Here is a 16,554-nt window from a genome sequence, read left to right as displayed (position 1 = left end):
TGCTGTTGTCGTGCAGGTCATTAGGGCAGAGGTCAAAGAATCTTCATTCCTTCCAAGCCTTGCTCACCCTGTGACCAGGTCCGAGGGCCGCCGAATCGTCTGAAAGGCATCCCTCCGCCTAGGGGACCCCGCCCCGGTCTTGCCAACAGCTGACCTCGAACTAGGAGCGTCACTACCGCGCGGAGAAGGGAACGGACCTTCGAGATCAGGAGCAAGCAAAACCGTGGTGGGCAATGGCTGTCGCCTCGCACGTATGCTTTCTCCTAAACTCAAACAATGCTTCCGGATTAGCTTTTTTTTAAAAAAATCAAGTCCCCTTTTACTGCCAAGGAGACCCCGATTCCCCGCCGAGACCCGACGCCCCTCCCCCGCCCCCCCAAGGGGCGCGAGAGGCGGGGTCGCGGCGCTCACCTCGGAGCAGGGCCATGGCGGCGGGCGGGCGGCAGCGCTCGGGTTCTCGGCGGCGTAGCCGCGGTCCCGCCCGCCGCGCCCTACTTTAAGCGCTCGGGGCGGTGCCAGCGAGGCTACGCCTCTGCCCTTTCCCCTACTTCGGAGGGCCTGTCCGAGCGCTCCCCTCTGGGCCCCGCGTCGCCCCTCTTGGCGCCACACCGGGTGGGAACCAATGGTGCCAAAAGTCTCGCGGGGAGACAGGCCTCCCCACAGGAAAACGTTCCTCGTGAGCGGATTCTTTCCCCCATCTCACTGTTTTTAGAGATTCTCTGTTTCGCAATCGAATGTTTTGACTCCCCTGCCCAACCTAGCCTCTGGAGCCCCTCCCCACGCCGAGGTAATTAGCGGTTCCCCTCCTCCTAGCTCCCGGATTCTCTTCAACGTGACCGGGGGCCAAACGTGTGACTGGGCGGGCAAAAGGGCGGAAAGGGTTCGCGGGAGGTCTGAGGCGGCCGAGCCCGGCCGGAAGTCGGGTGGGCGCGGAAGACGGCGTGGGAGGGGATTGGCTGAGCCGCTCTGGCAGGCGGGGTGGGCGGCTGCGCAGAACAGCCCGGGGCCCGGGGCCCGAGGCGGCTGGACACGCCCGGGAGCCCTGGGCGCGCGAAGCGGGGAGGGGAGGTTGGTAGGTGTGGGTTGTAGCGAGTGGCCTAGGGGACAGGGTCGCCCCCGGGTCCACGATGCAGCCCCCGGATGAGGCCGCAGTATTTTCCTTATATGATCGGGCCCCATGGCTGCGGCGCCGCTGGCCCGGAGCCTGAGAGGATTATGAAAACGTGTCAGGCGAAATGGGGCCAGGGACCCGGGGGCTGGGAGGTTAGGGGGAGGCAGTTAGGCTAAGGTTTGGGTGAGGTTAGGGTGGCCCCTGCCGCTCTGCGAGCCCTGGTCGATGATGACGTGACCACTGCGCAATCTGAGTTCTGGGAACTAGGTGATGGAGCGTGTTCTGAGAACGGACTGAGACCGGGCGAGCAGGGGGCGACGCGGGCGGCAGACCCCCAGCGCCAGGGCTCAGGGGCGGGGTGGGGCTGCGGGCCACGCTGCCTCGGGCTCAGTTCGGTGGTTGGGAAGGGGTGGTGGGAGGTTCTGAGGTGTTCTGTGAGCTGTCTGGGAACGCCCGCCCCAAATCCTGGTTTTCAGACGCGTTCGTGGTCCTCTGGTTTTGTTTTGTTTGTTTGTTTTAACCCAACGCTTTATTTATTATAAAAACTTAGAAACTTACAGGAAAGTGCAGAGACTTCTACGTGAAGTACTCGTATATTCATCACCCGTATTCTACATTATTAACACTTTGCCATATTTTCTGTATCACGTGTTTCCATCTTTTTTTTTTTTTTCCTTTGTCAGCCTTAGTACACTTCAGGAATACTTTGGCTCACATTAAAGGTAAGTATATGTTTACAGTCCTTTTATGGCAGAATTACCATATGGTCAAACGTATGAATCTTCAAGTTGGATGAGTTTCACAAGTGCTTACACTGTTGTAAACCAAACTACTCTCAGCTTTCAAAATGTAATTAGAACATGTCCAGCATTACAGAAAATCCCTTCATTTCTCTTTTGTGCTCCTTTTGTTCCCTTTCTTCACCATCTGTTGTTCTTTGACCCTCTGGTTTATTCTTTTTTTCTGATGCTTTGATTTAAACAAATCCAGGAAATTGACACTTGTTAATTCAGTACGCAAATTCCAAGGCTGCTAACTTTAAATTCACTTTAAAAACTTTAGATAATATGTATATTGGTTTTTTACAGCAGGGGTATATAGTCAGTCGGAGAAGGCAATGGCACCCCACTCTAGTACTCTTGCCTGGAAAATCCCATGGATGGAGGAGCCTGGAAGCCTGCAGTCCATGGGGTCGCTGAGGGTCGGACAGGACTGGTTGACTTTACTTTCACTTTTCACTTTCCTGCATTGGAGAGGGCAATGGCAACCCACTCCAGTGTCTTGCCTGGAGAATCCCGGGGACTGGGGAGCCTGGTGGGCTGCCGTCTGTGGGGTCGCACAGAGTCAGACACGACTGAAGCGACTTAGCAGCAGCAGCAGCATATAGTCAGTGGAATTTGGACTTTGAATAGATCAAAGCCTCTCACATACCTGACAATATTTTTTTCATCTCCATATTCTGGATGATGAGTGATAGTAAAATAAAAGCTACCATCTTTGGGATTCAGTTCAGTTCAATTCAGTTCAGTCGCTCAGTTGTGTCCGACTCTTTTTGACCCCATGAATCACAGCACGCCAGGCCTCCCTCTCCATCACCAACTCCTGGAGTTTTCCCAAACTCACGTCCATCGAGTCGGTGATGCCATCCAGCCATCTCATCCTCTGTCGTCCCCTTCTCCTCCTGCCCCCAATCCCTCCCAGCATCAGGGTCTTTTCCAATGAGTCAACTCTTCTCATGAGGTGGCCAAAGTATTGGAGTTTCAGCTTCAACATCATTCCTTCCAAAGAATACCCAGGACTGATCTCCTTCAGAATGGACTGGTTGCATCTCCTTGCAGTCCAAGGGACTCTCAAGAGTCTTCTCCAACACCACAGTTCAAAAGCAGCAATTTTTCAGCACTCAGCTTTCTTCACAGTCCACATCCATACATGACCACTGGAAAAACCATAGCCTTGACTAGACGGACCTTTGTTGGCAAAGGAATGTCCCTCCTTTTGAATATGCTATCTAGGTTGGTCATAACTTTCCTTCCAAAGAGTAAGCGTCTTTTAATTTCATGGCTGTAATCACCACCTGCAGTGATTTTGGAGCCCAAAAGAGTAAAATCTGAACACTGTTTCCACTGTTTCCCCATCTGTTTGCCATGAAGTGATGGGACCAGATGCCATGATCTTCGTTTTCTAAATGTTGAGCTTTAAGCCAACTTTCACTCTCCTCTTTTATTCTCATCAAGAGGCTTTTTAGTTCCTCTTCACTTTCTGCCATAAGGGTGGTGTCAACTGCATATCTGAGGTTATTGATATTTCTCCCGGCAATCTTGAGTCCAGCTTGTGTTTCTTCCAGTCCAGTGTTTCTCCTCATGTACTCTGCATATAAGTTAAATAAGCAGGGTAACAATATACAGCCTTGTACTCCTTTTCCTATTTGGAACCAGTCTGTTGTTCCATGTCCAGTGCTAACTGTTGCTTCCTGACCTGCCTACAGGTTTCTCAGGATTACTGTTACGTAAAACAGAATAACACACAATTCATACAACATCAGACAAACCTGAATTAAGGGACATTTTGCAATCCCATGAAATAGGTAGGAGTTATTCCTTTCTTATTTTATAAATGAGGAAGCTTAGACCCAGAGAAACCAAGCAATTTGCCAAAGCCTCAAATCTAGAAAATTGCTGAATTTGAAGTTTGAACTCTTGATTCTCAGAAGCCCATGGCCTGTGTTCTTTGTCCAGGGCTTACGGCATTTGGAACATAGAAGTGGAGGATAGGAAAAGAGTTAGCTAAGGCGCATGTTATGGAAAACAGGACAGGACGTGAATGCTAAATTAATCTTCCTTGGTGGAAGAAATAAAGTAGTTGAAACCTTGGTAAAGGTAACATATTTGTATTTGGTGACTTGATTTGCTTTTTTTGGCAGAGAAAGGTGGGTGGAGAAGTGAGGCAATGGGTCATTACTAGATGCTCGCCTTTATCAACAATGGCTCCTACAGAAAGTGATTCAAATGACCATTTTCTTAATTCTTCCAAGGATAGTACAGAGCTGATACCATTCTAGATGCATATATATAATGAATACCGTAGGGCATTAGAACTTGATTTATGTTTGACAGCTAGTTGCTCATAATAAAATAGAAATCAAAATGGAATTCATTAGGTGAGCCAAAACCAACACGTCTTATCACAAGTTGGCACTCTGAACTTCAGCCAGTCAAATATGTTTTGTAATACAAAGAAAACAAATCAGAAAACATGTGCAATTAATGGTGTTGAGATACAACAGTGGAGGAAATAAACAGATCTTGAAAAGTTGTGTGTTTTTCCATTAAAACTTTCTAATAGTCCAAATGCAAAATAAATTCTTGGTCTCTAGAACTATTGATAAGGGTATTAGTGTTCTTCAATAAGAGAAAAAGGCAGGTTCTATTCAGTTTGGTGCTCTTATATTTATTGAGAAAAGTTAAAATGCCATCATGAGTATCACACTTTCCCACTTACAGATCGCCTGCAGCAAGTCTTTCCAAATAGAAATTTCTAAGTTTTCCGTAATTAAAAATGTCATGAAAATGGGTATATTTGAAAACCATTGAGTAAAAAGGTTTACATATATAAAAACATGAAAATCTATGTAAAGATATTTACACAATCTCAGAGTATCATGTGGAGAAGGCAGTGGCACCCCACTCCGGTATTCTTGCTTGGTAGATCCCATGGACGGAGGAGCCTGGTAGGCTACAGTCCGTGGGGTCTCGAAGAGTCGGACACGACTGAGCGACTTCACTTTCCCTTTTCACTTTCATGCATTGGAGAAGGAAATGGCAACCCACTCCAGTGTTCTTGCCTGGAGAATCCCAGGGATGGGGGAGACCGGTGGGCTGCCGTCTATGGGGTCGCAGAGTCGGACACGACTGAAGTGACTTAGCAGTAGCAGCAGCAGCAGAGTATCATGAAGAGGAAAAGTTATCCATACACTAGAGAAATGTGGGTATTGCCTTGACCAAATGGTGAAGCTTAATGTTACCATTAATGGGACAAACTGACATCATGCACTGAGATGCACTGAGAAGGACACAGACTCACATAGGATTTCTCCAAAAAAATGTCTGACAAATCTAATCATAAGGAAACAATCATACAAATCCAATTGAAGGACACTTTGCTAAATAACTGACCTGAACTCTTAAAATGTCAGTGTTGTGAAAAAAGCCAGGAATGGTACTAGATGAACAGGAGATGAGATGTGACAATTAAGTGTAATGTGGGGTCTTTTTGGAAACTGGATTCAAAACAACTCTAAAGAACAGAATTGGGATAGTTGGGGAGGAATGGTCTGTAAATTGGATGAGATGGTATTGACATTACTTTTCCTGATTAACGTTAATTATATTGTAGATAGGGCAGAGATTGTCCTTTGTTCTAAGGAGATACACACCAAAATATTTAAAGGTGAAGAGTCATGGTGCCAAAACAAAACTAATTATCAATTGCCTGGAGAAAAAAAAAAACCTGCATACAGATACACTGGCGAAGACAGAAAGCAAACATGGCGAACATAAATGTAGACTACGTGGTGGTTCATTGTTCTATGGTTACAACTCTTCTGTAGCTGTTTAACTTTCAAAATAAAAATTGAGAGGAAAAGTATCTTTCAAGCAAGGTGAAAAATTACCTGAAATTCCATTTAGTTCTTTTCATTTTTAACCATATCTATAACTATCCATGTATGTATAGAAAATGAAGTCGCTCAGTCTTGTCGACTCTTTGCGACCCCATGGACTGACGCCTACCAGGCTCCTCTGTCCATGGCATTTTCCAGGCAATAGTCCTGGAGTGGATTGCCATTTCCTTCTCCAGGGGATCTTCCCAACCCAAGGATCGAACCCAGGTCTCCCACATTGTAGACAGATGCTTTGCTGTCTGAGCCACCAGGGAAGTCCATATAGTACAATACTAAATATATAAAAATTAGGTATTTTATAATTTTAAAAATCTAGATACATGATGTAAAGTTACTGTTGTAAGACATTTAGCTTTCAATATTTTTAGAAATAGCCTATTATGTCTTTCTGTATTTTTTTGAAAAGAAAAAGAGTAGCATTAGTGTAAAACTGGAAATCAGTGAATCAATTATAAATCTTGAATTTGCATGTTAAGATTTCATTAGGATTTCAGAAATAACTGGCCTCAGCCTTGTCTTCTACATTATGTGGATAATTTTGCTGTACTTAAACTTCCTGCTGCTGCTGCTGCCGCTAAGTCACTTCAGTCATGTCGGACTCTGTGTGACCCCACAGACGGCAGCCCACCAGGCTCCCCCATCCCTGGGATTCTCCAGGTAAGAACACTGGAGTGGGTTGCCATTTCCTTCTCCAATGCATGAAAGTGAAAAGTGAAAGTGAAGTCGCTCAGTCGTGTCCAACTCTTCGTGACCCCATGGACTGCAGCCTACCAGGCTCCTCCATCCATGGGATTTTCCAGGCAGGAGTACTGGAGTAGGGTGCCATTATAATACCCCAAATTGATGGTAATTTTGAATAGCACTGCTTTTCGAAGTTTCATTAGCAGAGACTCGGAAAGCTGGTACAGTTGGTAGGAGCTGGGACTATATTAACAGATGAGTACAGTGACCCCTCAGTATCTTAGGGGATTGGTTCTAGACGGACACCTAAATCAAGTCCTTTACATAAAGTAGTATTTGCATATAACCTATGCACATTCTCCCACATACATACATTAAGAAATCTCTGGATTAGCTATAGTACCTAATACAGTGTAAATTCTATGTAAATAGTTGCTGGTGCCTGAAAAATTCAAGTCTTTGTGTAACTTTCTGGCAAAAAATGTTTTAGATTGAGGTTGAATGAATCCATGGATTCAGAACTCAAGGGTAAGGAGGGCCTTGAATTTGAATGAATGAGACAGCTGCATTTACTAATCTTGAGAAGCTGGGAAGGTCATGTATGTGCTCATTGTTAGTCTAACTGCTTTGGTGATAACTTCAAATTTTGTTAAGAGGCAGCTATGGGGAGGAGAGGGTGAACTGTATGGAGAGAGTAACCTGGAAACTTACATTACCATATGTAAAATAGATAGCCAATGGGAATTTGCTGTATGTCTCAGGGACCGAAAACAGGCTCTGTCTTAACCTAGAGGGGTGGGGATGGGGAGGGAAATGGGAGGGAGGCTGAAGAGGGAGGGGACATATGTATACCTATGGCTGATTCATGTTGAGGTTTGACAGAAAACAACAAAATTCTGTAAAGCAATTATCCTTCAATTAAATAAATTTTTTAAAAAAGAGGGAGTTATAACCTCGGATGTGATTTTGTCCTTATAACAGATACCTGCCCTACTGAAAGTTTAACTTCCCAAACAAGCACATCAGAAATAAATATAGACAGAGAATAATATAGACATTGATTTGCCGAATTTAAGTTTACCCCAGGTCTAGATGTATTCCAAATAGCTTAAGATACTATCACAAACTTAAGTGAAGGATATATATACAGCTGGCCCTTGAGCAGCATGTGTTTGAACTGCACAGGTTGATTTGCAGATTTGTTTCAATAGTAAATACTACTGTACTACATGAGCAGAGATTGGTTGGAACCTCGGATATGGAGGAACTCAGTATGTGTAGAGCTGTCTACAAATTACATTCAGAGGATGTAATTTGACTGCATGGAGGGTGGGGGGGTCTCCTACCCCCTACTCAAGGGTCAAGTGTATTTGTCTTTGTCTACCTGTTTGAAAGTTACTTGCAGTTTCTGTACCCTTACCAAGCCTTAGAATTTCATTTGGTAATACAGGTATACTTCATTATATTCTGCTTCACTTTATTGTGTTTTTTTGTTGTTGTTGTTTCATTTTCTTTTTTAAATTGAGTTTGTGGCAACTCTGCTTGGAGCAAGTCTGCTGGTGCCATTTTTCCAACAGCATTTGCTCACTTTTTGTCTCTGCATCACATTTTAGTAATTCTTATAATATTACAAACTTTTTCATGATTATCATGTTATGGCAATCTGTGATCAGTGATCTTTGCACACTTCAGTATAGTGGAAAAATAACTTGTATGTGCTATGAAACCAAAAAATTTGTGTTATTTGTGATACTCATTTTATTGCAATGGTCTTGAACTGAGCAACCAACATTTCCAAGGTATACCTGTATAAACTTAGTTAAATCTAGGTTCATAGATTTAACTGAGCAGAACCCTATGGGGCCTCCCCTGGGTAGACCCCACCCACCATGTCCTTCACCTACCACTTGTTGGTTAAAAAAAAAAAAAAAAACTTTAGCCTCCTTGGCCCTCCCTCAGTTTCAAAGAGCAAATTTAATCACAGAAGTGAAAAAACGCAGAAATATAGGAAAACAGTTAAAATGTTTAGCCATAAAATAAAGTCAAGGACCTTTAGTTCCTTCTTAAGGGCTGTAAGTAATATTCTGAGCCATATTCTTGAGCTGTTTTGCCGATACTGAAATCCCCACCTGGTGAAAGAAGTCAACTGCCTGTTGACCACAAGCGGAGACCCCAGACTGGTTGGAACCAGAAGGTTGGTGATGTTGACTCCCCACCACCATCAGGTGATGTCAGAAAAATGTATAGGAGCTGATCAGGCACTCTGCAACCCTATGCCTCACTCTGTCTTTAAAAACATTTCCCTGAAGTTCCCCCAGAGTTCAGGTCTTTTGAACATTAGCTGCCCATACTCCTTGGGCCTGTGTTACATTGCCTTTTCCTTCACCACTACCTGGTGTTGGCAGATTGATTTTACTGTGTGCAGGCCAGCAGACCCGTTTGGTTCCCCCAAAACTGTAGTGAGATTGTTTTTAATCTGTAGACCAACTTGGGGATAATTGACATTTCTGTAGTATGGAGTTTTCTTATCCATGAAATGTTTTCCAGTATTTTAATGTCATTGTTAATGTTTTTCACTTATGTAAGTTACTCCATACAGATCTTATAAATATTGTACCCACTGATTTGTAATGACATCTTTGCCATATACAAAGTTATATATGAGTCTATCTCTGAGCTCTCTGTTTTATTCCATTGATCCACTGCACCCAAACTGCCTTGTTTGAATTAACTTAGTAAGTCTTATTTTATCGGAGAAGGCAATGGCACCCCACTCCAGTACTCTTGCCTGGAAAATCCCATGGATGGAGGAGCCTGGTAGGCTGCAGTCCATGGGGTCTCTGAGGGTTGGACACGACTGAGCGACTTCACTTTCACTTTTCACTTTCATGCATTGGAGAAGGAAATGGCATCCATTCCAGTGTTCTTGCCTGGAGAATCCCAGGGAGGGGAGACTGGTGGGCTGCCGTCTGTGGGGTCGCACAGAGTCGGACATGACTGAAGCGACTTAGCAGCAAGTCTTATTTTATAGGGAGTTTCCTTCTACCTGCAACTTTCAGGCTGCAGTTTGCCAACCTCTGGTTTCAATGATCATGATGCATGTTTGAAATACAGACCCCTGAATAAAATTTCTTAAAAGCATTAAAAATAAACTTTTCAGCCAATGTGCAATTAGTTTAAAATTTCATTTAAATTTGTCACACCACCTTATTCAATAGTATTTATTTCCACAGATTTTTATCCACAGCTGAATATTACAGTGACTAATAAAAGCAATTTTTATAAACAAAGGTGTAGTTTACAGATTTGTTCAAAATGGAAAAATATTTTTATTAGTAATATTTCTTCTCCACTGTTAGATTCACCTCTGAATATGTGTGAACTCCTCAGTGAAGCAGTCCTTTATCTAAGCATCAGTTGGTGACAAAATGTTGTATTCAAATCTGGATTATTCTGACACTATCACTTTAGAAAGCAGTTTAAACTCATTTTTGATTGACCTTCTTTATTATAATTGGAAATTGTTTTTGGAAAAACAATCTTTAGCATCTAATGACCTATATAATAAAAAAAAAAGGCCTATGTTTTATTGGCATTGGCATCAACCTCTAATTTTCTATACACTAATTCTCTATGGCACCAATGTGTACAAAGAGTGAATTATGGCTGTTTGGCTGATGCAGCAAATAATGAGAAACTGTGAGAAACATTCTATGAGGAAAAACTCATAGAATGTGTCCTGCCCCGTGCTGTCACACTTTAGTAACTGTCTAGTCACTCGGCATCACACAAGTGTTTCAGCTTACAAATCCCTTGCTTCCTTAGAACTAGGTCAAATGTATGAAAGCAATTAAACTTACTATATGTTAAAGAAATGGATTTTAATTTATTGGTTACTATTATCATAATGGGTTAAGTGAGACTGTTAAGTATTTGATGAATTGATAGTAACAGTGTTAATTTTTTCTAAGTTTTCCAAGTTTTTAGTTTTGTCTCTTTTGTTTTTACAAAAACTTTAAAACGTAGCATAGGAAAATCAAGGAAAAAACTCTTGTTGACATGCTTCATAAAAAGGAGGATAAAACCTATTTTCCTTTGGGTCTGATCAGGTTGCTGGGTTCTGTTAAGTCTAACAGTGGCTGTGACGGCTCATGGAGAATACATGTAGGTGATATGTTTGTCAGCTTCAGCAATAATTATAATATGCACACAACACACATTACTCTCAGTAAACTGATAGGTCCAGTTAATACCTAAAACATGAATTGTTTATCTATAAATATTTGATTAAGTAATCTTTAAAATGCTTTTCATGTTTCCAAAGACAGAACAAAAACACCACCAGAATGTTATGTTGAACATGAAAATTCTTCCCACAGCAACACTTATTTCAGACAATTGATGTCAGTTATCTTAGTAACTGCTGAAGGCACGTAGTGAGAAAAGTGTCAACTAAATTTTAAATACTAAAATATAAAGACAGATATCTGGCATAGAATTCAAACCTTTATGTTGGATTATTTAAATTAAAAGTCATTGATTTCAAGAAATTGGAAAATGTGTTGAACTGACTTAAGTAACCAATTAATGTATTCTTTTATTGTGTCTGTAAAAGATTGCTTTTTTTTTTTTCCTAGTTGCTCAGTTGTGTCTGACTCTTTGTGACCTTATGGACTGTAGCTCGCCAGGTTCCTCTGTCCATGGGATTTTTTCAGGCAAGAATACTGGAGTGGGTTGCCGTTTCCTCCTCCAAGGGATCTTCCCAACCCACGGACGGAAGCCACATCTCCTGTGTCTCCTGCACTGCAGGCAGATTCTTCACCTACTGAGTCATTAAGTATATACAAACTGCAGCTCCAGTTAAATATCTTTACCTTTGGAAGAGAACTCAATCTACCGTTTCTTAGGCTTAGTAGGGAAGCATTCATAAGGTTCCCCCACCCCATTTATTCTACCTGCCAAGGTTTTATTCAGTGAGTCTTTGGCACCCGATGGTTAGCCACTGATAGGTCTGTCATATCACTGGTAGGGACAGCAAAGGTAGTGACCCAGAGGGATGGAGAGATGCGAGTATAAGTGCGTAAGGGCCTCCCTGGTGGCTCAGAGGGTAAAGAATCTGCCTGCCCTGCAGGAAGGAAAGAAAGGGAAAGCCACTCAGTCCTCCAACTCTTTGCGACCCCATGGACTGTAGCCTGCTAGGCTCCTCTGTCCATGGAATTCTCCAGGCCATAATACTGGGGTGGTTAGCTGTTCCCTTCTCCAGGATATCAAACCTAGGTCTCCCACATTGCAGGCAGATTCTTTACCATCTGAGCCAGCAGGGAAGCCCCAGGATACTGGAGTGGGTAGCCTATCCCTTTCTCCAGGGGATCTTCCTGACCCAGGAATCAAACCAGGGTCTCCTGCATTGCTGCAGATTCTTTATCAACTGAGCTAAGACCTGGGTTTGGTCCTTGGGTCAGAAAGATCCCCTGGAGAAGGGAATGGCTACCCAGTCCAATATTCTTGCCTGGAGAATTCCCTGGACAGAGTCCATGGGGTCACAAAGAGTCAGACGTGACTGAGCAACTAATACAACACATTCAAGGACAGGGAAGCTGCTGCTTTTCAAATTCCTTACCACTCTAATGAGGCATTTCATTTTCTCTAGGAGGTTAAGAACAGGCCCTACATGAAACTAAGTTTTAAGCTAAAATGCAGTAAAAAGCAAATTATATGTAATAAACAACTTTAAAAAGAGGTAGCCATAGACCCAGTTGGTTTAGACTGGCCTCCAAATGTAGTCACCATGTGGGCTGAAGAGTGTGGGTCAGGGTTGTCATATCGTGTGACTTTATCTGGGGAGGGAGGGGAAGGCAAAGCCGTGTGGACACCCGAGAGGAGTCTGATGTTCAGTGTGGAGGTCATGTTGATGACACGGGTTGGGACCTGCTAGGCAGTGGTCTTCATCCAGGTGTGGTGCCTCTTCCGCCCAGGGGGTGAGGAGGATTACAAGGAAGCTGAGCTGTGAGGGCTCCGCACGCAGGACTCCTTAGTGCTCAGAGTGTGTTGTATTTCTAAGAGCCTTTTAAGTTGAAAGACTGAGTAAAAAGGTGGTGGGGTGTGGGGTTCTACTTGTACTTTGTGGAGAAATTTTATCTTCTTGATGCAGCAAAGAGGCTCTTCTACGATTTACAAACACCATCTGTTCCTGTCATGGAAGGAGCGTACTGTTATCTACCAGAAATATGAAAAAATAGTAAAAAAAAAAAAAAAAAAGGTTGTAAGCAATATGTAGGATTTTCTAATTGAATGTCTGCTGTTGAAGAAACCAGCAGTATACACATAAAATCTGTTGTAATATTATGATTGAATACTCTTTTTTTTAATCCTTATTTTAAAGCAGAGATATTTACAATTTTTTGTAGTAATTTTGAAAAATGTTGAAAACAAACTGAAAAGGGAAAGTTGACATAAGCTATTCTCTCTTAAAAAAAAAAAAAACACATACACATACAAGCACCATACAAGCACCCAAAACTTTTGGATAATAATAATACCTGAACTGATTTTTTAAAAAAGACTTTTCAAATTGTCAAATTCTCAAGATGAAGTTTGCTTTCCTTACTATGAGCATTACATAATATGTAATTATACCTCTTATTGGAGGTATAATGGCATTAAGGAATTAAATGCTTTTATACTGACTTGTTTGATTTTTAATCTAATAAAATAAGACTTGTGACTATTTTCTAACATTTAGATTATATTGATTTTTTTGAAAGTTTTGTTGAGTCAGGAAGTGCATGGACTAGCATTGGAAATAATAGTATCTATTTGCTTACATTTTATGTTTGGAACTGCAGCATTTTTAGCACAATTTCTCCATAAATTCATGACTACACAAATAGGTCTGAGTATATTAGGGACCAAGTCTTCTAATTATACTTCAGAAACAAATAATCAAACTGTTTAGTCTGGAGGTCAATTACACCATTGTCTGCATCACTAGGCATTAAAATTATCTTCAGGAAACTTCTCAGAAGGCCCAGGTCTATATATAAACCCATCCACACCTGTAGTTTGTTGATGTGGGGAAATGTCACTTGCTATATGACAGTATCATGCTTAATAGTACCGTGATTTGTTAAAAGCCCTCTGAAGGCAGTTTATATGATTTACATTATTTTTAATGTCATCTTACTTTGGACATTCTCCAGTTATGTCCAAAGATCAAAACTAGGCAGTTTCTATTTTATAGACTGGCACCTTTTATATGGCCATGGGGACTGTTGGTGGCTATGGATTATGATATGAATTTGTTTAGACCGAAATCATACTTTAAAAAAATCTTCCATATTTCAAGTGTTTTTATTCTGAGCAGTAGGTACAAAATATAATGACAGATGTGTCTTATTCTGTATAGTTCACTCTGCACAGGCTCTCAAACTCTGACCTACTTTTGTAGATTTTAACAGATTCTTAAATTCACTTTACTGTCCTATGTACTTCCTTCATGCTCTCGCTGGCAATCGAGCTTTGGCATGTGTATTTTCAGACTTCGTTGAGGAACTCCAGATTGAGACATGCTGGGATGTGGATTGAGTCCATGGTCAGAGAAGATGGATTAAATGGGAACAAAACAGGAAACATGTGCTTGAAGTCTAATAGCAGCTGCTGAGGGTCATTCCGATCTTGCAGTTGTGCCTGTGGGGAAGGATAAGACCATGTAAAATACTGCCTATGTCTAAAAAGAGTCAGTTTTGGTGAATTCACAAAAATGAATCACAAGAATATTCCTGTTCCAATAACTAGGCAGGACTTCAGGAGAAGTCCTCTTTCTGAGGACTTCTCTTTCTGAGGTATTTAGAGGGAAAGAGGCTTTGGTTTAGGCCTGTTTCGAGATCAGATGACATTAGCTTCTCCAATTCTAGCATTCTTTAAAAACTTTTCCATCTAAGGGAGAACAGAAAAATACATTTCAGCTGCAAATCACATGGCGAGGCGGTATGGTGAAAGCGTTGAGGACATGGGCTCTAGAGGCAGTTAACCTGAGCTGTAATCCTGGCACCACCTTGGGCGAGTTCCTGAACCTTCCTCTGCCTCAGTTTCCTCATCTCTAAAAAGGAAAAGGGAGAGTGACATTGCACAAAATAACAGAACAAGAACCTCCAGGGGTCAGTCCCTCCACTGAAGCTACCACTGAGCTAGAAAAAAGAATGGCATCAACTGTCTTATAACTCTGGAACCTGACTGGATGCTTAAAACAACCAGGAAAGTGCCTGATAAAGGAGAGCCTGCAGAGCTTTGCTGAGAGAGCAGTGTGCATTGGCTGCCATCCCCCATTCTCCAACCACACTGCAGCAACCCCCAGTCCTGGAGCAGCTGGCTGGTACCTGGGCAGGCAGTGAGACCTTGCCTTCCAAAGCTCTGGGGCTGTGCACTCTGGTTGGTCTGGCAGTTCCCTGAAGGACTGGCACAGATGTCTGCCTTGCTTTTGGCTCTCTTGGGATACAGTGGCTTCCTCTACAGCATCAGTTGGAAGATCTAAAGGGGACAGAGCCCCTCCCCTCTCACCCTCTATTTGGAGCTAGATATTTTAGGGAAAGTGTTAGTAACTAAAATGAAATTGTTCATTTTACTAAAGGGGTCTAACGGAAGACTTGAATAGGCAGAAGAAATGACCAGTCAACTTGAAAACAGAGCAGATGAAATTCTCCAGTTTGAGAAGGGGAGAGAAAAATGAATGAATAAAAGTGGACGGAGCCTGAGGGACCTGTGGGACACCATATAGTGAACCAAAATATACATCATAGGAGTCCCAGAAAAAGCAAAGAGAGAAAGGGATAGCAAACTATTGGAAGAAATAGTGCCTACATGCCCAAATCTGATGAAAGATATATTTCCAAGAAGCTCAACAAACTAGCAGAATAAACTCAAAAAGAGTCACTGAGACACATTATGTCAAAGTATCAAACCCCAATGACAAAGAATCCAAAGAACAGCAGGAGAGTAGTAACTCATCACATAATTTATCCTCAGTAAAAGTGGATTTCTTATCAGAAATCATGGAGGCCAGAAGGCAGTGGGATGATACATTTTAATTTCTGAAATTTCTTCTTCCAGTCAACCAAGAATTCTATATCTGGAAAAAATGTCTTTCAAGAATGAAGGAGAATTACAGTCTGCCCCTTGTATTCACAGGTTCTGCATGGTTCTGCATCTGTAGATCCAACCAACCATGGATCAAAAATATTTTTTAAAAACTTCAGGAAGTTCCAAAAAATAAGACTTGAATTTGACATATGCTGACAACTATTTACATAGCATTTACATTGTATTAGGTATAATAAGTAATCTGGAGATGATTTAAAATATACAGGAAGATGTGTGTAGGATATATGCAAACACTATGCCATTTTTTATAAAGGACTTGAGTATCCACAGGTTTTGGTACCCATGGAGATCACAGAACCAATCCCTCCTGGATACCAAGGGACAGCTGAGTGATTTCCAGAGAAACAAAAGCAGGAGGAGCTGGTTACCAGTAACTAAAGAAAGTCCTTCAGGGTGAAATGTTAAGGACATTAGACAGTAACTCAAAACCATAAGAAAAAATAACACTGGTAAACCTGCGTGCTAAGTCGCTTTAGTCATGTCCAACTCTTTACAACCCCATGGGGCTCCACTCTTTACAACCCCCACCAGGTTCTGTCCATGAGATTCTCCAGGCAAGAATACTGGAGTGAGTAGCCATGCCCTCCTCCAGGAGATATTCCCAACCGGGGATCAAACCCACATCTCTTGTGTCTCCTGCATTATAGGCAGGTTCTTTACCACTAGCGCCACCTGGGAAGCCAGGTAAATGTAAAAGCCAGCATTATACTTGTTTTGCAGCACCTTTGTTCCCTATATGACTTACACAAATGCATAAAATAAGAATAAATTTCTGTTAATGGGTATACATGTTTAACGGAAGTAATCTGTGGCAATAACAATATAAATCAAGAGGGATGGAGATGCATAGTAGCAGAGTATTTGTATACTATTGAAACCAAGAGGGTATTATTTAAACTAGGTTGTTACAGGTTGAAGAAATTCATCG

The 16,554-nt window shown here is 42.2% G+C and overlaps 2 protein-coding genes, 1 long non-coding RNA gene and 2 other non-coding genes across 6 annotated transcripts in view; 3 read left to right on the top strand and 2 right to left on the bottom strand.

Moving 5' to 3' along the window:
* ACAA2 (acetyl-CoA acyltransferase 2) overlaps nt 1-916 on the bottom strand; it is a 32,298-nt gene extending 31,382 nt beyond the window's left edge. The window contains exon 1 of the mRNA XM_040264512.1: nt 412-916. Coding sequence (XP_040120446.1) covers nt 412-427 — 16 coding nt within the window. The 5' untranslated portion in view covers nt 428-916. The remainder of the gene's footprint in view (nt 1-411) is intronic.
* LOC120880999 overlaps nt 768-16,554 on the top strand; it is a 28,431-nt gene continuing 12,644 nt past the window's right edge. Inside the window, exon 1 of the long non-coding RNA XR_005725179.1 lies at nt 768-849. This is a non-coding gene — a long non-coding RNA (uncharacterized LOC120880999). The remainder of the gene's footprint in view (nt 850-16,554) is intronic.
* On the top strand, nt 1,114-1,255 carry LOC120881253. The gene has a single exon (XR_005725279.1).
* Nucleotides 1,331-1,413, top strand: LOC120881252. The gene has a single exon (XR_005725278.1).
* The window catches only part of MYO5B (myosin VB), a 338,248-nt gene continuing 334,668 nt past the window's right edge, over nt 12,975-16,554 (bottom strand). For both annotated transcript variants that reach the window (XM_040264474.1, XM_040264475.1), the window contains one exon: nt 12,975-14,156. In XM_040264474.1, coding sequence (XP_040120408.1) covers nt 14,004-14,156 — 153 coding nt within the window. In that variant the 3' untranslated portion in view covers nt 12,975-14,003. The remainder of the gene's footprint in view (nt 14,157-16,554) is intronic.

Source organism: Oryx dammah, unplaced genomic scaffold (genome assembly GCF_014754425.2).
Source record: "Oryx dammah isolate SB20612 unplaced genomic scaffold, SCBI_Odam_1.1 HiC_scaffold_22, whole genome shotgun sequence".
In the NCBI taxonomy this organism is placed as follows: Eukaryota; Metazoa; Chordata; class Mammalia; order Artiodactyla; family Bovidae; genus Oryx; species Oryx dammah.
This window is presented reverse-complemented; position numbering and strand designations above follow the sequence as displayed.